The 14,946-nt window shown below is 40.2% G+C and overlaps 1 protein-coding gene across 1 annotated transcript in view; it reads right to left on the bottom strand.

The window, feature by feature from the left end:
• The window catches only part of IQGAP1 (IQ motif containing GTPase activating protein 1), a 123,044-nt gene that overhangs the window by 93,679 nt on the left and 14,419 nt on the right, over window positions 1-14,946 (bottom strand). Inside the window, exon 2 of the mRNA XM_063448967.1 lies at window positions 13,126-13,225. Within this exon, the coding sequence (XP_063305037.1) occupies window positions 13,126-13,225 (100 nt within the window). The remainder of the gene's footprint in view (window positions 1-13,125; window positions 13,226-14,946) is intronic.

Here is a 14,946-nt window from a genome sequence, read left to right as displayed (position 1 = left end):
TTTATTTATTTTTTAAAAATTTCCACTTTTATGAATACACCACGGTAAAAAATAAATAGTAAACATCTCTGTCTGCTATCTCCATAGACAGATTAACCGATTACATTAAAGGAACAGATCAAACAGTATAATCACTACAGCAAGCACCCTCCCCAACAAAAGTAGATAAACCATTTAAATTGCTGCTTTTTACCTCCTATTAGCATGCACGGCTAATCACTCTCAGCCAATGAGCTAAGCCCTGCGTTGGCTTTAAGGAGTCAGGTATATTTCAGAAAGTACGAAATCAAACCATTAAACCGTTTAACTACTTATAATGGGGGTGAGGAAGGGCATGGCACTTCTTGCCCCATAACCACAACAGTGTAGTGGTTATAGTGCTTGATGTTTTCTTTTACCTGTGGATAGGACATTCTAAAGAAGTATATTCATGCTCAATATTTCTTGGGCCATCTGGTCACCATACAGACTAGGCAAGAGGTCACTGTTTATTACTGCAGCCAAAACAGGATGAAAAGCATGATCTACAGTGGGGCAATAAAGCTCTGGAATGCACTACCGCAGGAGTTGGGGACTGCAAATAACTTAAATGCTTTTAAAACTGGCTACATATTTTCAGACATAGAAGGATTTCTCCTGCTACATTTTCACCCACATTTGAATGGCCCAGTATGCAATTTATGGGACTGTAAAGGCCTTGGCCATGATTATCCGGCCAGTGATGCTTTAAAGGGTATAGGTCATAGTATACACATATTTAATTTAGATTAAATATCAAATTTTATCCATACATTTTACTAAGAGTTTATAGATTTTTTACACAAATAAAAACCAAAAAGGAATACAAAAAAAGGCTAAGGTAAATAAAACAGATAATTGTGATACTAGCCTATGAATTCCCCTTACTTGCTGCAAATCTGCTTCTACAATGACAAAAAAAAAAAACAAAAAAAAAAAAAAACACAGCCAATCCAAGTCCACCCACCGTTTAGGGATATGTAGCTCAGTGAAGTTTCATCTACCATCATTTACTAAAAGACATGAGTGAAGCAACTCCAGTGCCAGTACAGCTGGCATGGTGCCTCGTCAGTTAACATGCAAGAAAGTCACAAACAGTGTAAAATATATGACTTTAGTCTTTAGCAGGAGATCATGCATGGTACATTGATTTCAGATTACCGGTTATCCTAGAAGGTTCATAAAGTGTGCCCAATATTGGTACACTGCCTAAACCGCTATGAATCCAATGTTTAATCTGAAAAAGCATTTTTTTTTTTTTTTTTTTTAATTATCAATTATTAGAGAAATTGTGTGTTCCTTTTCTGGATTAAAGGACCACTATAGGCACTTAATGAAGTGGTCTGGGTGCCAGGTCCATCTAGGGTTAACCCTGCCTGCTATAAACATAGCAGTTTCAGGGAAACTGCCAGGTTTACCATTGAGTTAATCCAGCCTCTAGTGGCCGTCTCACTGACAGCCACTAGAGGCGCTTCTGCGCTTCCCACTGTGATTTTCACAGTGAGAAGACGCCAGCGTTCATAGGAAAGCATTAAGAATGCTTTGCTATGGACTGGCTGAATGCGCGCGCGGCTCTTGCCGCGCATGCGCATTCAGCCGATGACGGCGAAAAGAAGGAGGAGAGTTCCCCACTCCGATGGAGCCCAGCGGGGGGGAAACAGGTAAGATTTAACCCCTTCCACCCCCTAGAGCCCGGCAGGAGGGGGGCCCAGAGACCCTATAGTGCCAGGAAAATTAGTGTTTTCCTGGCACTATAGTGGTCCTTTAATTCAGTTACACATGCAAATCTACAAAATTAGTACTTTATTTAATTGGTTCCCAGTTTTGAGGTTTGTATTGCATATTTCTATACACTGGGATTTATATTGATAATTTATAAGCAATTTGACTTCTATGGGGTTTACACAGTGGCACAACAAAGGGTTTAGTTTAACAACAAAACAATTAAAGGGAACACTAGTCACCAGAACAACTACAGCGTATTGAATTTGTTTTGGTGAGTAGAATCATTACCTTCAGGCATTTTGCTGTAAACATTGTCTTTTCAGAGAAAATGCAGTGTTTATATTACAGCCTAGAGATACCTCCACTGGCCACTCCTCAGATAGCTGTTAGAGATCCTTCCTGGGTCATGGCTGCCTAAAATGCATCACAACATTCAGTGTCGCCTCCCTCTGCATGCAGACACTGAACTTTCCTCATAGAGACTCATTAATTCAATTCATCTCCATAGGTGTGCGCAGCCAATTGCATAAGGGTGTGCACCCTAAAGCACAAACACACACATACATACATACACACACACACACTGCTGTGTGTGTGTGTGTGTGCAGGAGCCGTGTCTGTATGTGGGGGCTGTTTGTGCTTATTTGTTTGGAGGGACTGTGGGGGGGGGGGGGGACCATTTAGGAAATAGCCCCCCTCCCTTCTTACCTTTTGTAGGGAGGGGGGACCGTGCTGCTGCCATCCAACCCTAGTGGTCCCGTGGTGCGTGAACTCTAGCCTGCGCGGCTAGAGTTCACTCTTGCAAGATCTGAGCGTTGCCGTGGCAACGCTCCGACCTCGCAAGACGAACCCGGCGGAGCTGCTGGCTAGAGCTCCCCAGGTCCTCTCCTGCCTCCCTCCCTGTCTGTAGGCTGGTGAGGGAGATCTTTGATCTCCCTCACCGGCCCACGGAGGCACATAGCGCGGGCATTAGAGTGTGCCCAGGAACAACCCTATGTGCATCTCTATGAGGAGGTGCTGATTGGCCAGGGCTGTGTTTGAATTGTGCTGGCTCTGCCCCTGATCTGTCTCTTTGTCAGACTCAGCTAATCCTATGGGGAAGCATTGTGATTGGATCAGGCTACCACTTCTGCTGGCAGCCGGCAGGTCTAAAGGAAACAGGCACAAAGCAAGCAGCTCCAGACTTGAATACAAGTAAGATTTACTCTGTTTAGGGAGGCATGAGGGGACCAGGGTGGCTAGATGGTGGTTTTAACACGATAGTGTCGGGTAAGGAAAACAGGTTTGTTTTCCTGACCCAATAGTGCTCCTATATATTATTTTATTTTTTTATTATTATTTTTTTTTTAAATAAGCATTACTTAATATATACAGCTGCAAATGATTGCGTCATTTGGTTTCCATTGTTTGTATATTTAGTTAATTTTATTTCCAAACCATCATGATTGACCGGGTTTTTACTTTGTATGCCAATGACGCCTAACCTTTGCACTTACAGATGCTTATGAACTACATTCACATGCTTAGCCAAACTTTAGGTAACAGAAGGTTCACAAGTTTCTAAAGTGGAAAGTTGGCCATCACTATTTAGGACAGTGGTTCCAAATTCAATCAAGGCACACAAACTGTCCATTTTTGTCATTCTACGTATAGGAGTAGAATTGGGAAAAGCCTAAATCATGGCATTGAAGACTTGGAAAAGAACCGTGGTTAAAGACTGTTAACCTGGGGGCGGAGCTTGACAGCCAAACCAAGCGGTCGCAAAACTCTGGAGCTCCGAGGCACAATCGAAGAAAACTGGAAAAATACCTTTACAAACTACCCCTAAACCGCGACAGAGACCCCCCAGCACCCCCTTAATGCTATGGGACGCAAAACGAAAAAGCCGAACCCGGAAAAAACCGTCCCGGGACTCACTATAGGAGACATGTGGAGACAGGCCTGAGGAGCAAGTGAGCACAACATGGCGGCGCTCCACGGAGGCTGCTCTGACTTCTCCGACGACCTCTCGGGAGAAGATTACTTACCAGCTCCCAGGGCAGGACAGCCCCAACCGACCACCGTCAACACAGACTCCGCACCAGTGACAGTGACGGTCCTCAAACAAATACTTGCGGACCACCACGACAATATACACAAGGACATCACTGCACTGAGAGGTGATCTCAAAGGGGTGACAACCCGTTTAAACAAAATGGAGGGCAGTATGGAATCCAACACCCGAGATATAGGGGAACTCAAACGCACCGTGCAAGAGCTGCAGCTCCAGCAACGCTCGCACGAACACCGCATGGCCGAGCACGAAGACGCCAGACGGCGGGAAAACCTGAAAGTCAGGGGACTCCCGGAGGGGATCCCCGAAGCTGAACTACCGAAAGTCATTCAACGCCTACTCGCACTGATCCTACCGCCAGCACAAGCAGACCGGATACACCCCGACTACCTATTTAGGGTCCCCAAATCACCAAAAGCACCTACTGGGGCCACCCGGGATACCATAATTGCATTCCGAAACAGAATGGACAAAACCGCAGTACTAGATGCCCTGCAAGGCAGGACACCCCTGCAATTCGAAAACGGGGCGCTGAGCTTTTATGCCGACCTCTCTAGCAGCACCCTGGCCTGGAGACGTTCCCTTCAACCACTGACCTCACTCCTCCGCCAACAAGGCCTTAGATACCGCTGGAGACCGTCTCACACCCTCACCATCCAACAGGGATCAGTCGCACATCAGATCCGGGACATATGCGATGCAACACCGCTTCTACACTCACTGGGCCTACCTATGGACTCCCTCAAGCAAACGGACCAGAAAAGTCCGACATCCCCACAGCACAGCTGGGACCCGACTAGTATTGTCCCATTCGTACCACAAGGACGCACACCCGACCCATACGTCGCTGTTACAACTTGAACTGTACCGGGGGCCAGATTGCCGACCTGGCGGTGCACGGCTGCAAGTTCACTGGACTTAAAACTGGACCCCCCACTGTAGTTACCAATAATTGGTCGGGTAAACGTAAGTGACCCACAGTTAATATAAATGTTGCTGGTATCTAATGAGAAGGCCCCCCTGGACTACCACGCTGGGGTCACAGGACTCACATTGCTTTTAATTCCAGTTACCAGTTCTTTTACCTATTTGATCGCACTCACCTCCGTTATTGTTCTTATTTTAACTTGCACTGCTTAAGCTGGTACCACTACCCCCACACCCTCAGGGGACCCCCTATCATGTCTCACTGTCAGAAGTGAAGGGAGACCCGGAGGAAGAGTCATGTAAGGATTTGTATGCTTTCTAACCCAGCCACCCCCAGACCATAAAGCAGATCTGAATGTATGTCCACAGTATTTTTACATGCAAAATACAACTGCACGACCGCCTATTACCACAACAAGTTTTTTCTTGTTCTTTAATTTTCTTCTTAATTTTATGTTTCATTTTTATTTTTAACTCAGTTTGCGTACCACAAACAAATTGTTTTTTGTTGCACAACCTATTTCTACTTGGTTACTAACTTGGCTGATGACCACCCTAGAAAAGCATCTCCAATGTCCAGACAGGGCACCGGCTGACCTACACAAACAGAGACTCACAGAGACTTGAAGGCTAAACCGAGACGTTGGTTGCCAGTGCCAAATTATCCTGAGCAAGGTCACAGTGCCTTACCCCACCCAGGACTTACAGCTATGTAAAAGCATGACAGTAGCCAGTTAATGTTGAGTCAGGTCAATTTGCATGCACTATTGTTTACTGGTGTTGTCACATAGTCCTGTGTTTTTCTGTCTTTGTTTTATTTAACCTTTATTTTTCGCAACCTGTTCTAGCGCACTATCTCCCCCTGCAATAAATACCGGATACAGGTCGCAGGGACAGATCACATGGCCCATGGCCAACGATACTTTCTCCTCTGCTCATATAAAAGCTGACCCCAACGTGGTTAACCTAAACCCATTGAGCACGGGTAGAGCTCACTTGTTTTAACATTGCTCCAGCCTGTGAAGCAATTGTGTAGTCTAGTGTATAGTCGACGCATTACCAGTCCTAATGTGATGCAGCTACCTTCTACCTACTACTAACCAATGACTGCTGATGACCTAATCCTACAGTTATTCACCAGAATTGCTCCTACCTAACCATAATGCTTTAGTTTAACTTCACAAGTGATATTGTATGCCACATAGATCTAGCCTAACATTACCAAATAGATTGAATGTGTGCTAATTATGAAACTGTGCTAGCAATATCTTATTCCAGATTACTACGCATGACTAACCACTTTTATTAGTATTACGCTAAACTTGGTATTAACCGTCTGTACTGCTTAATTAACATAAAATAAGGCTTTCATTCGTAGGAGATGTTTCATTTTGTCATTATGCTCCCAAATTGTAATACATAACGTACATCCCCTCTCTTTTATTCTGTACCCCCCTTAACGCATGCCTTAATAAAAGAAAGATTGACAATAAAGACTGTTAACCTCCTTTCCTTTAGTCATGTGGTGAGATCCTGGACTACTGTTGAACATTTTAAGATTCTGTTGGATGCAGTACTGCATAGGTCTGCTCTATTCAAAGTGCAATCCTCGAGTGGTGGTATGCACTTTAAAACCACTAGATGTGGTGTCTATGGGTTTGTAAAGGGAAGTGAGAAGGTATGAGGTACATCTGTTGCCTCTGAATTATAGCAGAACCACCAGAATAGCAGAAATAAAACCTCAACATTAACAGTACTGAATAGGATATGGTAATCAAAATCTAACATATACGATTTATGTACATCTACAAAAAAGGCACAAAAGATGAGCCAAAAAATAATAATAAAAAGAATAAACAAAGGTTATTTACTGGCAAGGCTACCTTTAGAGGGGAATGATTCAAAATGCCAGGATATGATAAGAGGCTGTAGCTTCCCTAACTGTATTAGACGTGAATATATTGATCAAATGTACACATTACTGTCTCCACAAAAAATGTATCCATTATTAGAACACAGTCTTATAATAATTATGGTAGTCATCATATTAATGTCATGACACAGAGTATCATTCAGCAAGGTATACACTGCTACCTAACCAAAGAGTACAGCATTAAAGACAGATAGTGCTACTAGGGACCTTAGGGTGGCCTGGCTTAACACTTAGAATATTGAAATACCAGAGCTAGGCGAACATTTCATCCAGGCCAGAAATGAAAAATTATATAAATTTAGTACACCAAAACTCAGATGTACAAGATCAGGTCTGAATAAAATACAGAAACACTGAAATGACAGGAACCGTGGACTGGACCAAGTCGGACTCAAATACTAGCCAGGTTTGGTAAACTTGATTAGGACAAAAGACTAAGCAAAGTAAAAAAATAATACTAGTACACTTGAAATCACAATAGCAACACAAGTTGATATAGGCCTCAGCATCTGCTTCAAGATTGTGTCAATTTTGTGCATGCACAATGCCAAATAAGGACGCAGATGTCAAAAATCTTTAAAAAGATAAGTTCATGGCTTGCATCATTGATGCCAATTCAGGGCCAGAGTTATGTGACCGCAACCTCATAAGGATGACACTGCATTGTCTTTCAGCAAGTGTTCAATTTGACGCAAACTTCTAATATTACTGTGTATTTTCAATGCAGATCTGTCAAAACCATGAATTGGCCTACCAATCAAATATAAATTCTAAACAGTTGTTTCCAAGCAACAACATAAGAAGTTTATTAATTCACGAGAACCGTGATGGGATGCCATTGAAGAAAAGAAAGTGCCTGATCATCGTTTGTGAAACTAACACCAAAGCATGTGCACATTTGCTTATCTACTGTATTCAAAAATAACAACCTCCCTGGCAACAATACCCACTTCCTTCTGAATATCAGCTATATTTAAAGAAGAGACTTTTCATGAACAGCATCCCTTCGCACCCTGGCCATTTAGATTGCTCTACAAGCTGTAAGAAACCACCTCCAATAACCATCAGCTCACAACTTGCCATAGCATTTTAGCAGTTGGAAGTCAATCTGTTCTTGAGAAGGAAGGGCGGCGATGATCGTTTTATTACATAGAATGTGATCTTAATCTTTTATAAGAACCAATTAAAGGGTGCTTATTACCCCAAAAAGCAACTTAATACAAAAAAAATAATATTAAACTATGTCCTAATGCTATAAACATAAAATAAAGAGCCGTTTTCCTTACAAAAAAAAAAAAAAAACCTACATATTCTTCTATATCAGAATTTTCCAAACACTGGCCATATAGATGTTCCTGAACTACAACTCCCATGATTCTTAGAATGAAATGGATAGCCAGATAATCATGGGACATGCTCAGCTACATTTGGAGAGCCAGAGTCTGTAGAACCCTGTTCTATATCAAACCTTTACATTTACACCCTACTGTGAACCAGATTTTACCAAGGGTCCCCAGAGTATTAATACAAGATCAGATATAGATATGAACTTCCGTGTGCAGTCGGGTGCGTGTCTGACTGCTTTATATGGCTTGTTTGTTGTGTCACTGAATATAAACGTGGCGCATAAAATCTTCATCCATCAGGTTAGTCTCCCAGCAACAAGTAACCGAAACGCAACAGTTAGGCCCCAGCAGCTGCAAGGAGGTGAGTCACATCCTGACAGTGTCACATTAGTTCTCCAACGCTCAAACTTCCTCTTGTGATGTTCCAAATGAACAGTCTGCGGTGACCTGCACAGCAATAGTACTATCCACACACACACTACACTACACCTGCACATTATGCTCTGCAGCTCCAAGGCCGAAGCCAAAGCATTTCAATCAATAAAGACAAAAAGAAAGTATATACACTAAAGGTGAAAAAACGTATAACTGGAAGTGATCCCAGGTGTACTTCACAGCCACCTAAGAAAATATGCAAATATACAGGAAAAGTGGAAACCACCCAGAATACGTATAATATATAAAGAATAGAATGACCTGTATTTGGGTAGAATCTCCAAGCGTATTCTCTGTGTTAAAAAAATCAAATAGCTAACATAGCGTAAAATAGTATGATATAAAGATGTGAATGAGTTAAATATATAAATGCACTCAGAAACAAATGAGAAAATCAGGCCTTTCACCCACTCAGGGGTACTGTGATGGATATGAGATGAGATATCTTCCAACCAAGTATGTAAGATAAAGAAAATCAAATATGGTGAAGATTGTTATAAAATTGTATAAGACACATTTATTGGTCGCACTTACACATAGGACTCCTGGATGATGTTTTCAAGATATCCACAATAGGAGTCTAGGAGCAACGATATTGGTACAGCAGCAAATCAAAGTAAACAGGACTCCTTGTGGACTTTTTATTTATGTTTGTTTACTTTGATTTGCTGCTGTACCAATATCGTTGCTCCTAGACTCCTATTGTGGATATCTTGAAAACATCATTTGGAGACACGCTGTTTTTATACTTCCTATGTGTAAGTGTGACCAATAAATGTGTCTTATACAATTTTATAACAATCTTCACCATATTTGATTTTCTTTATCTTACATACTTGGTTGGAAGATATCTCATCTCATATCCATCACAGTACCCCTGAGTGGGTGAAAGGCCTGATTTTCTCATTTGTTTCTGAGTGCATTTATATATTTAACTCATTCACATCTTTATATCATACTATTTTACGCTATGTTAGCCATTTGATTTTTTAACACAGAGCATACGCTTGGAGATTCTACCCAAATACAGGTCATTCTATTCTTTATATATTATACGTATTCTGGGTGGTTTCCACTTTTCCTGTATATTTGCATTTCAATCAATGCTTGATTTCTAATTTTAAATCTTGTGGTTTAAAAAATTAAATATAAATTTAAAAAAAAAAAAAAACATAGGACAAATGCAGTGCAAAAATATTTTTGCTCCTCAAGAGAGCAGTCAATACATTATTAACAATTAAGGAATTAAACATTTAGTTAATTAACCCTTTGAAATTTATTGGCACACCACATAATAGCTCCCCCCCCCCTTCCATTCTGCAATTTTAGCAACTTCCCACAACTCACTGTCAGTTAATACTCCACTAATCAATCACATTAACTGAATTGATGACCTCTCTGACTAGAATCATTCGCATAAACATAAGACTGTCGGACTCGTATACGTGTAACCCAATTAACCAACAATTAAACTCTTCCCACCTAAAAATAACATGTGAGAAAACAACTTCTCAACATTGCTAATGCTGTGCATATTTCATAGGGCAAATGTAGCTAAAAGGCAAAAGAAATAAACAAGTTTAATCAGAACTAGCGTATAAAATACTTTACCAACATGCTGTTTGTTACAATTTTCGATTCGCCATTAATTAAGGGTGCAAGGCATTTCCACACCTTTGGGTTCACTGTAGATTGCAAACTGTATGCAAAGACTTGCTTCTCTGTGGGGATAGGGGTAAAGGAGCATTGAAATACCATCTCTCTCTTATGACTGACTATCTTCCTACTAATCATGAGCTTTCGCCTTTCCTGTCCTCAGATGGCTTGTCATCTTCAGAGCATGTATTTACACATTCACAGGCTATCCACACAAGGAAAGCATAGCGTGAAACTTGCCTTCTCAATTAACAACATTACAGCTTTGATTTGTCCATTTCCCCTATAATCACATGTATGCTTCCTGAGAAGTATAGGATAAACAAGTCAAGGTTTGCGGTTTTGCTCCTATTTTCTCTGCCATTTATGAACCCAACATGCTTTATGTTTACATAAACAGCACTGCCATCCCATATGTAGAACCATTTTGCTGCCAGAGGACATCTATTCATTTATCAATTTGGTTCCTATGGTAACCCAGACATAACTAGTTGATTACCCTGAGGTCATGCTATTTCCACATAAATTCTGATTAGCACTACTGATGTACCACTGGGCAGCATGCAGAACCTCTAAATTCTAAGGGCTGAAACAAATTGACTTCTTTGCTTGTCAATGTATCTCTCAAAAGGTCACTTTACTCATTAGGGTTGCTATAGCCACCATGTTTGACACATAATTTCTTGTTGCTGTTGGACAAATCATGAAAAGCGATGAAGGAAGCATTTTCGCATGCAGCAAAAGGCAAACTTTTGTAGAACATTGCCCCAGATTTACTATTTATAGATAAACCCTATGTGTCCAGGGAACCATGATGACATCGCTATAAGAACTGCTAACCCACTCCCATAAAGTGTATGATGCAACTCTGGGCAGGTTTGTGGTATAGACTAGACACATCCTGAAGATTATCTGTTATAGACCATATGTCTTCATTTACAGATGAATATGCACAATGAAAAAGAAAAGTCAGCTATGTTTTGATTCAGACTGCCTGTAGGAATAGGTAGTGGCTGAGAATAATGCAAGGATTAATTTGCCTTCTTCTTTTGACTGTATTAAAGGGTTACTCCAACAACCATGACTACTTCAATGATTTGAAACGCTGCACAAAGAGTTATCTGCACTTCTGTGCCAGAGCCATTTACACTCCCTTTAGATGTGACTTAGGCAGTCTGGACTATGTTCGGGGCCGCCTAATGTCAAGTTTGTGCCATCAGTGCACACAGTAAATTGACAACAGACACAATATTGTCCCTTATAGGCACGGCTCCTTCTAGGGATAGCTCAGTCTCGCCTTCCTCCTTTAGTGAAACCTTTCAGCATAATGGTTTTTTTTTTTTTTTTTTAATATTCCCGCCCTTAATCCTCCCCTTCATGGCTCAGAGCGTGCACATGCATTATGAGCTGGCTAAATGGTCCAATCAAAAGCTTCTCAATGAGAAAACCTGTGATTTGACCTTGCACGACGTTACAAAGAGACGTGGAAAGCTATCCCGGTCACTGGCTTCCAGGAAAGTTATAACTTTATTTAAGACTTATTTTTACTTTAAGGGGAGGGCAGCCAGAAAGAGAATGCCAAATACTTTGAAAACACAGACATAAAAAGGGGTAAAAGTAACCCTTTAAAAAATATATATTTTTTATACATCTCCATGCATATTAATGTTGTTGCCCGTCAATAAGCATTTTATACCAATTTATAGGATGTTGGTAGAATTAAAAAAACATTATAAATGTATAGACACCAAAGAAAATCCCCTCAACAACATTTTATTCTGTATCTTACGTATTGACATGTGATAGGAGGACCGTAAGCATTTAAAAAAAAAGTGATATGTACCCTGGAAGACAGTGGGTGAGGGAACACAACCAACAGAAAAGAGTACTTTTTATTCAATAGGAAGGGAAGTTTAACGAATTTAGAAGCACCATATCACACCAGCACAAAAATATACTATTTCAGGAATGTGCAGCTTTATTCATGGAAGCACTATACACAGTAGCAACTATTTTGTTCATATGACCTTCTGTTTTAATTAAATGTCACCTTATAAACAACTGCATAGTTAGATGCACCTCTCAGTATTACAACCTTATTCTACATATTATGAATAATCAGTATACTCCACTATTAAAGGAATATTCTATTTAATATTAAGCATTCCTTAATTCATTTTACATTACTGGATCTTTTCATGAAAAAGCAAAAAAAAAAAAAAAAATCACTTAAAACGAACTAAAGAAAGAAATCCCTGCGAGAGAATAAGCTCCCCTCTTGCTGGAGGAGTTTAAAAGGTAGAGAGGTAATAATGTGTTGTCTTTTTGGTCATAGTTAAAAGCAGTGATAAGAGTACAGCAACATCATATCATAACTTTAGCAATATGCCAATTTGTAACACGTCTAGAATTTGGACTACATGTTAATCAAATAATCTTACAATTTGCTGAGCGGGCATTAAGCATTATGACAACTTAATTTAAGAAAGAATGAAAATCAAGGGATTTATTACTCATTAAACAGCAAGATGTATTTGGATCACAAAGGGGTTGTAAAAGTTACAACAAAATACCCGTATTTAAAAATATTTAAATAAAATGTTTTTACAAGTGCCCAGCTGGGCTTTACTGAACATCCCTTTTCTCCAATTCTATAAGCATGGCCTTATAGGATCAGTCCAAGTACCCCTAACCACTATCTTCTCTTGTAGAGGTTATGATGCCATTAGACTGTGGGTGCGATCTTGCTTTTGGTCAAAATATGGATGAAATTGATATTGCAATACGCGGGTGGAGGCTGAAGGTTTGAAGACCACAGGTCTTGGTCAAATGGGGTCACCCAGAACCGGAAGATGCTGCCAACAGCCTACAAGCACTAGAAGTACTTCAGTGGTATATAGTGGTTATGGTGTTTAAACTGCTCTTTAATTAATTTAATGTTTAAACTTGTTTGTAACACACACCAGTTTGGCGTTTAGTGCAGGGACTCAAAATCCACCCGAACCATCTATTTGGTAAATAAATCCTCTTACCTTTTGGCTTCCTCTAAATGACACAAGTACTCATAGGCCACATTTTGTCTCCTCCTCTCATCCATCTCCTCAGCGGTGAGTCTTTCATCATCAAGAACCGCTGCAGACAGAAAATTACAGACATCACACACTGTCTAAAGCAGACTGTATATACACAAAAACCTAACTTTGTTTTGCAAATACACGTAATCACCTATTGTCATTTCCTATTACACAGTAACTGCAGATTATCACATTCAAATAAGATAAACCAATTGTTGTTTACTGAACCCGAGCAAGGCATATATTTAGTGAAGATGAGTAGTTTGGGTGAGGCAGAGGGAAAGACACATAAGAATGTCGGAAATGCAAAGCAGATATTAAATTTCAAACTTCTACATTTACTTCATGATGTACTAAACTTCAGGAATAGATGGATCGAGCCAGGATTGAGAATTAGGACATAAATTGGAGGACAGATCGTGGAAAGTCGGTTCTTCCAACTGTTTACAAATATTAACACAGTCTCCAACCAGCAATTCATGACAGCGGCAACTGTAGTCCAAAAAAGTGTTGCATACACACACACACACAGCAGAAGTGGCAGTTCAGTTTAAATTATTTTTATAAAAATCGACAGAATAAAATAAAAAAAAAAAATACAAAAAAAGTCAAGAGGAAAATATACACACACACACACAAACTAAAAGTTAAGGTGGGGAAAAAAATAAATAATTGTGATTGAAAACCCATTCCACCTGAAGTCGTCAGGCTTGACTGGTGTGCAGATTTTTGTTTAACATTGTAATATATATATATATATATATATAAAAGCAATTGATAAACCAGGGCTTCTTCTGCAGACTCACTTTAAACGAAAAATTATCTGACAGGGTTATTCACTAAAGTGATCATTCAAAAGTGAATTTCAAATTTAAAGTAACACTAGTGTCAGGAATGCAAACATATATTCCTAACACTATAGGGCTGGAAAAAATGTTTAGGTAACCAGCCTCCTTCTCTGTAGTGTTAAAACAGTGAGTTTACTTACCTTTTCCCCATCGCAGTGCTTGTCTCGCCTTGGATGGCACCGCCTGAAAAGGCAGTGTTTTCACTGAAAAGCTTACAGGAACAGGCAATAGACACCAGAACCTATTACATTACGCTGTAGTGGTTCTGATGACTATAGTGGCTCTTTAAGGTCAAAAGAGTTAAACAGGAAAAATGCTATGTTGTGCTTTCAGTTTGGCTATTCAATTGTATAATGAGATTTTAAACCACCTGAACAAGTAATCATCACTTGAGAATGAGAGGTTTGCATTTACTTAAATGAGGTTACTCCTGCTGTAGCGGTTATGCCAGAAGTACCTTGGCCCTGTTGCCCATTATTGGCACAAACCATTTAGTGAATGTTTGCCCTCATACTTGGCTCCCCATTGGTCTCTACGGCTTCTCACCAGCCGCGTAAACTGCATGATGCTGATCCAGTCACCATTCATCAACTGAGCGTGTTAGCTGACCGCTCTCAGCCAAAAAATGGAACACTGCTTGAAAAGGTTCACAAAGTTAGAAATAGTTATGGACTAGCTAATGACGCAACTGGAGGCGAAGTTACACATTCGCACAAGAGGGGTTAAACTCTGTACGTGCAAGATTTCACAATAAATTGCTGCAATACAGACCACAGGGACCATGATCACTTCAAATCACTGAAGTGGTCATGGTGCTTAGAATAACCATTTAAGTACGTGGTTCTCTTCTGTTTTTTTCTCACTTGCTGTAGCATTGTGCATGCATATATGACCTGCCATCTCTAAATGGGAATAAACAACACTTGTGATG

This window comes from Pelobates fuscus, chromosome 3, assembly GCF_036172605.1.
Source record: "Pelobates fuscus isolate aPelFus1 chromosome 3, aPelFus1.pri, whole genome shotgun sequence".
NCBI classification, from domain to species: domain Eukaryota; kingdom Metazoa; phylum Chordata; class Amphibia; order Anura; family Pelobatidae; genus Pelobates; species Pelobates fuscus.
The sequence above is the reverse complement of the archived record's forward strand: the minus strand, read 5'-3'. Positions and strand labels throughout refer to the sequence as shown.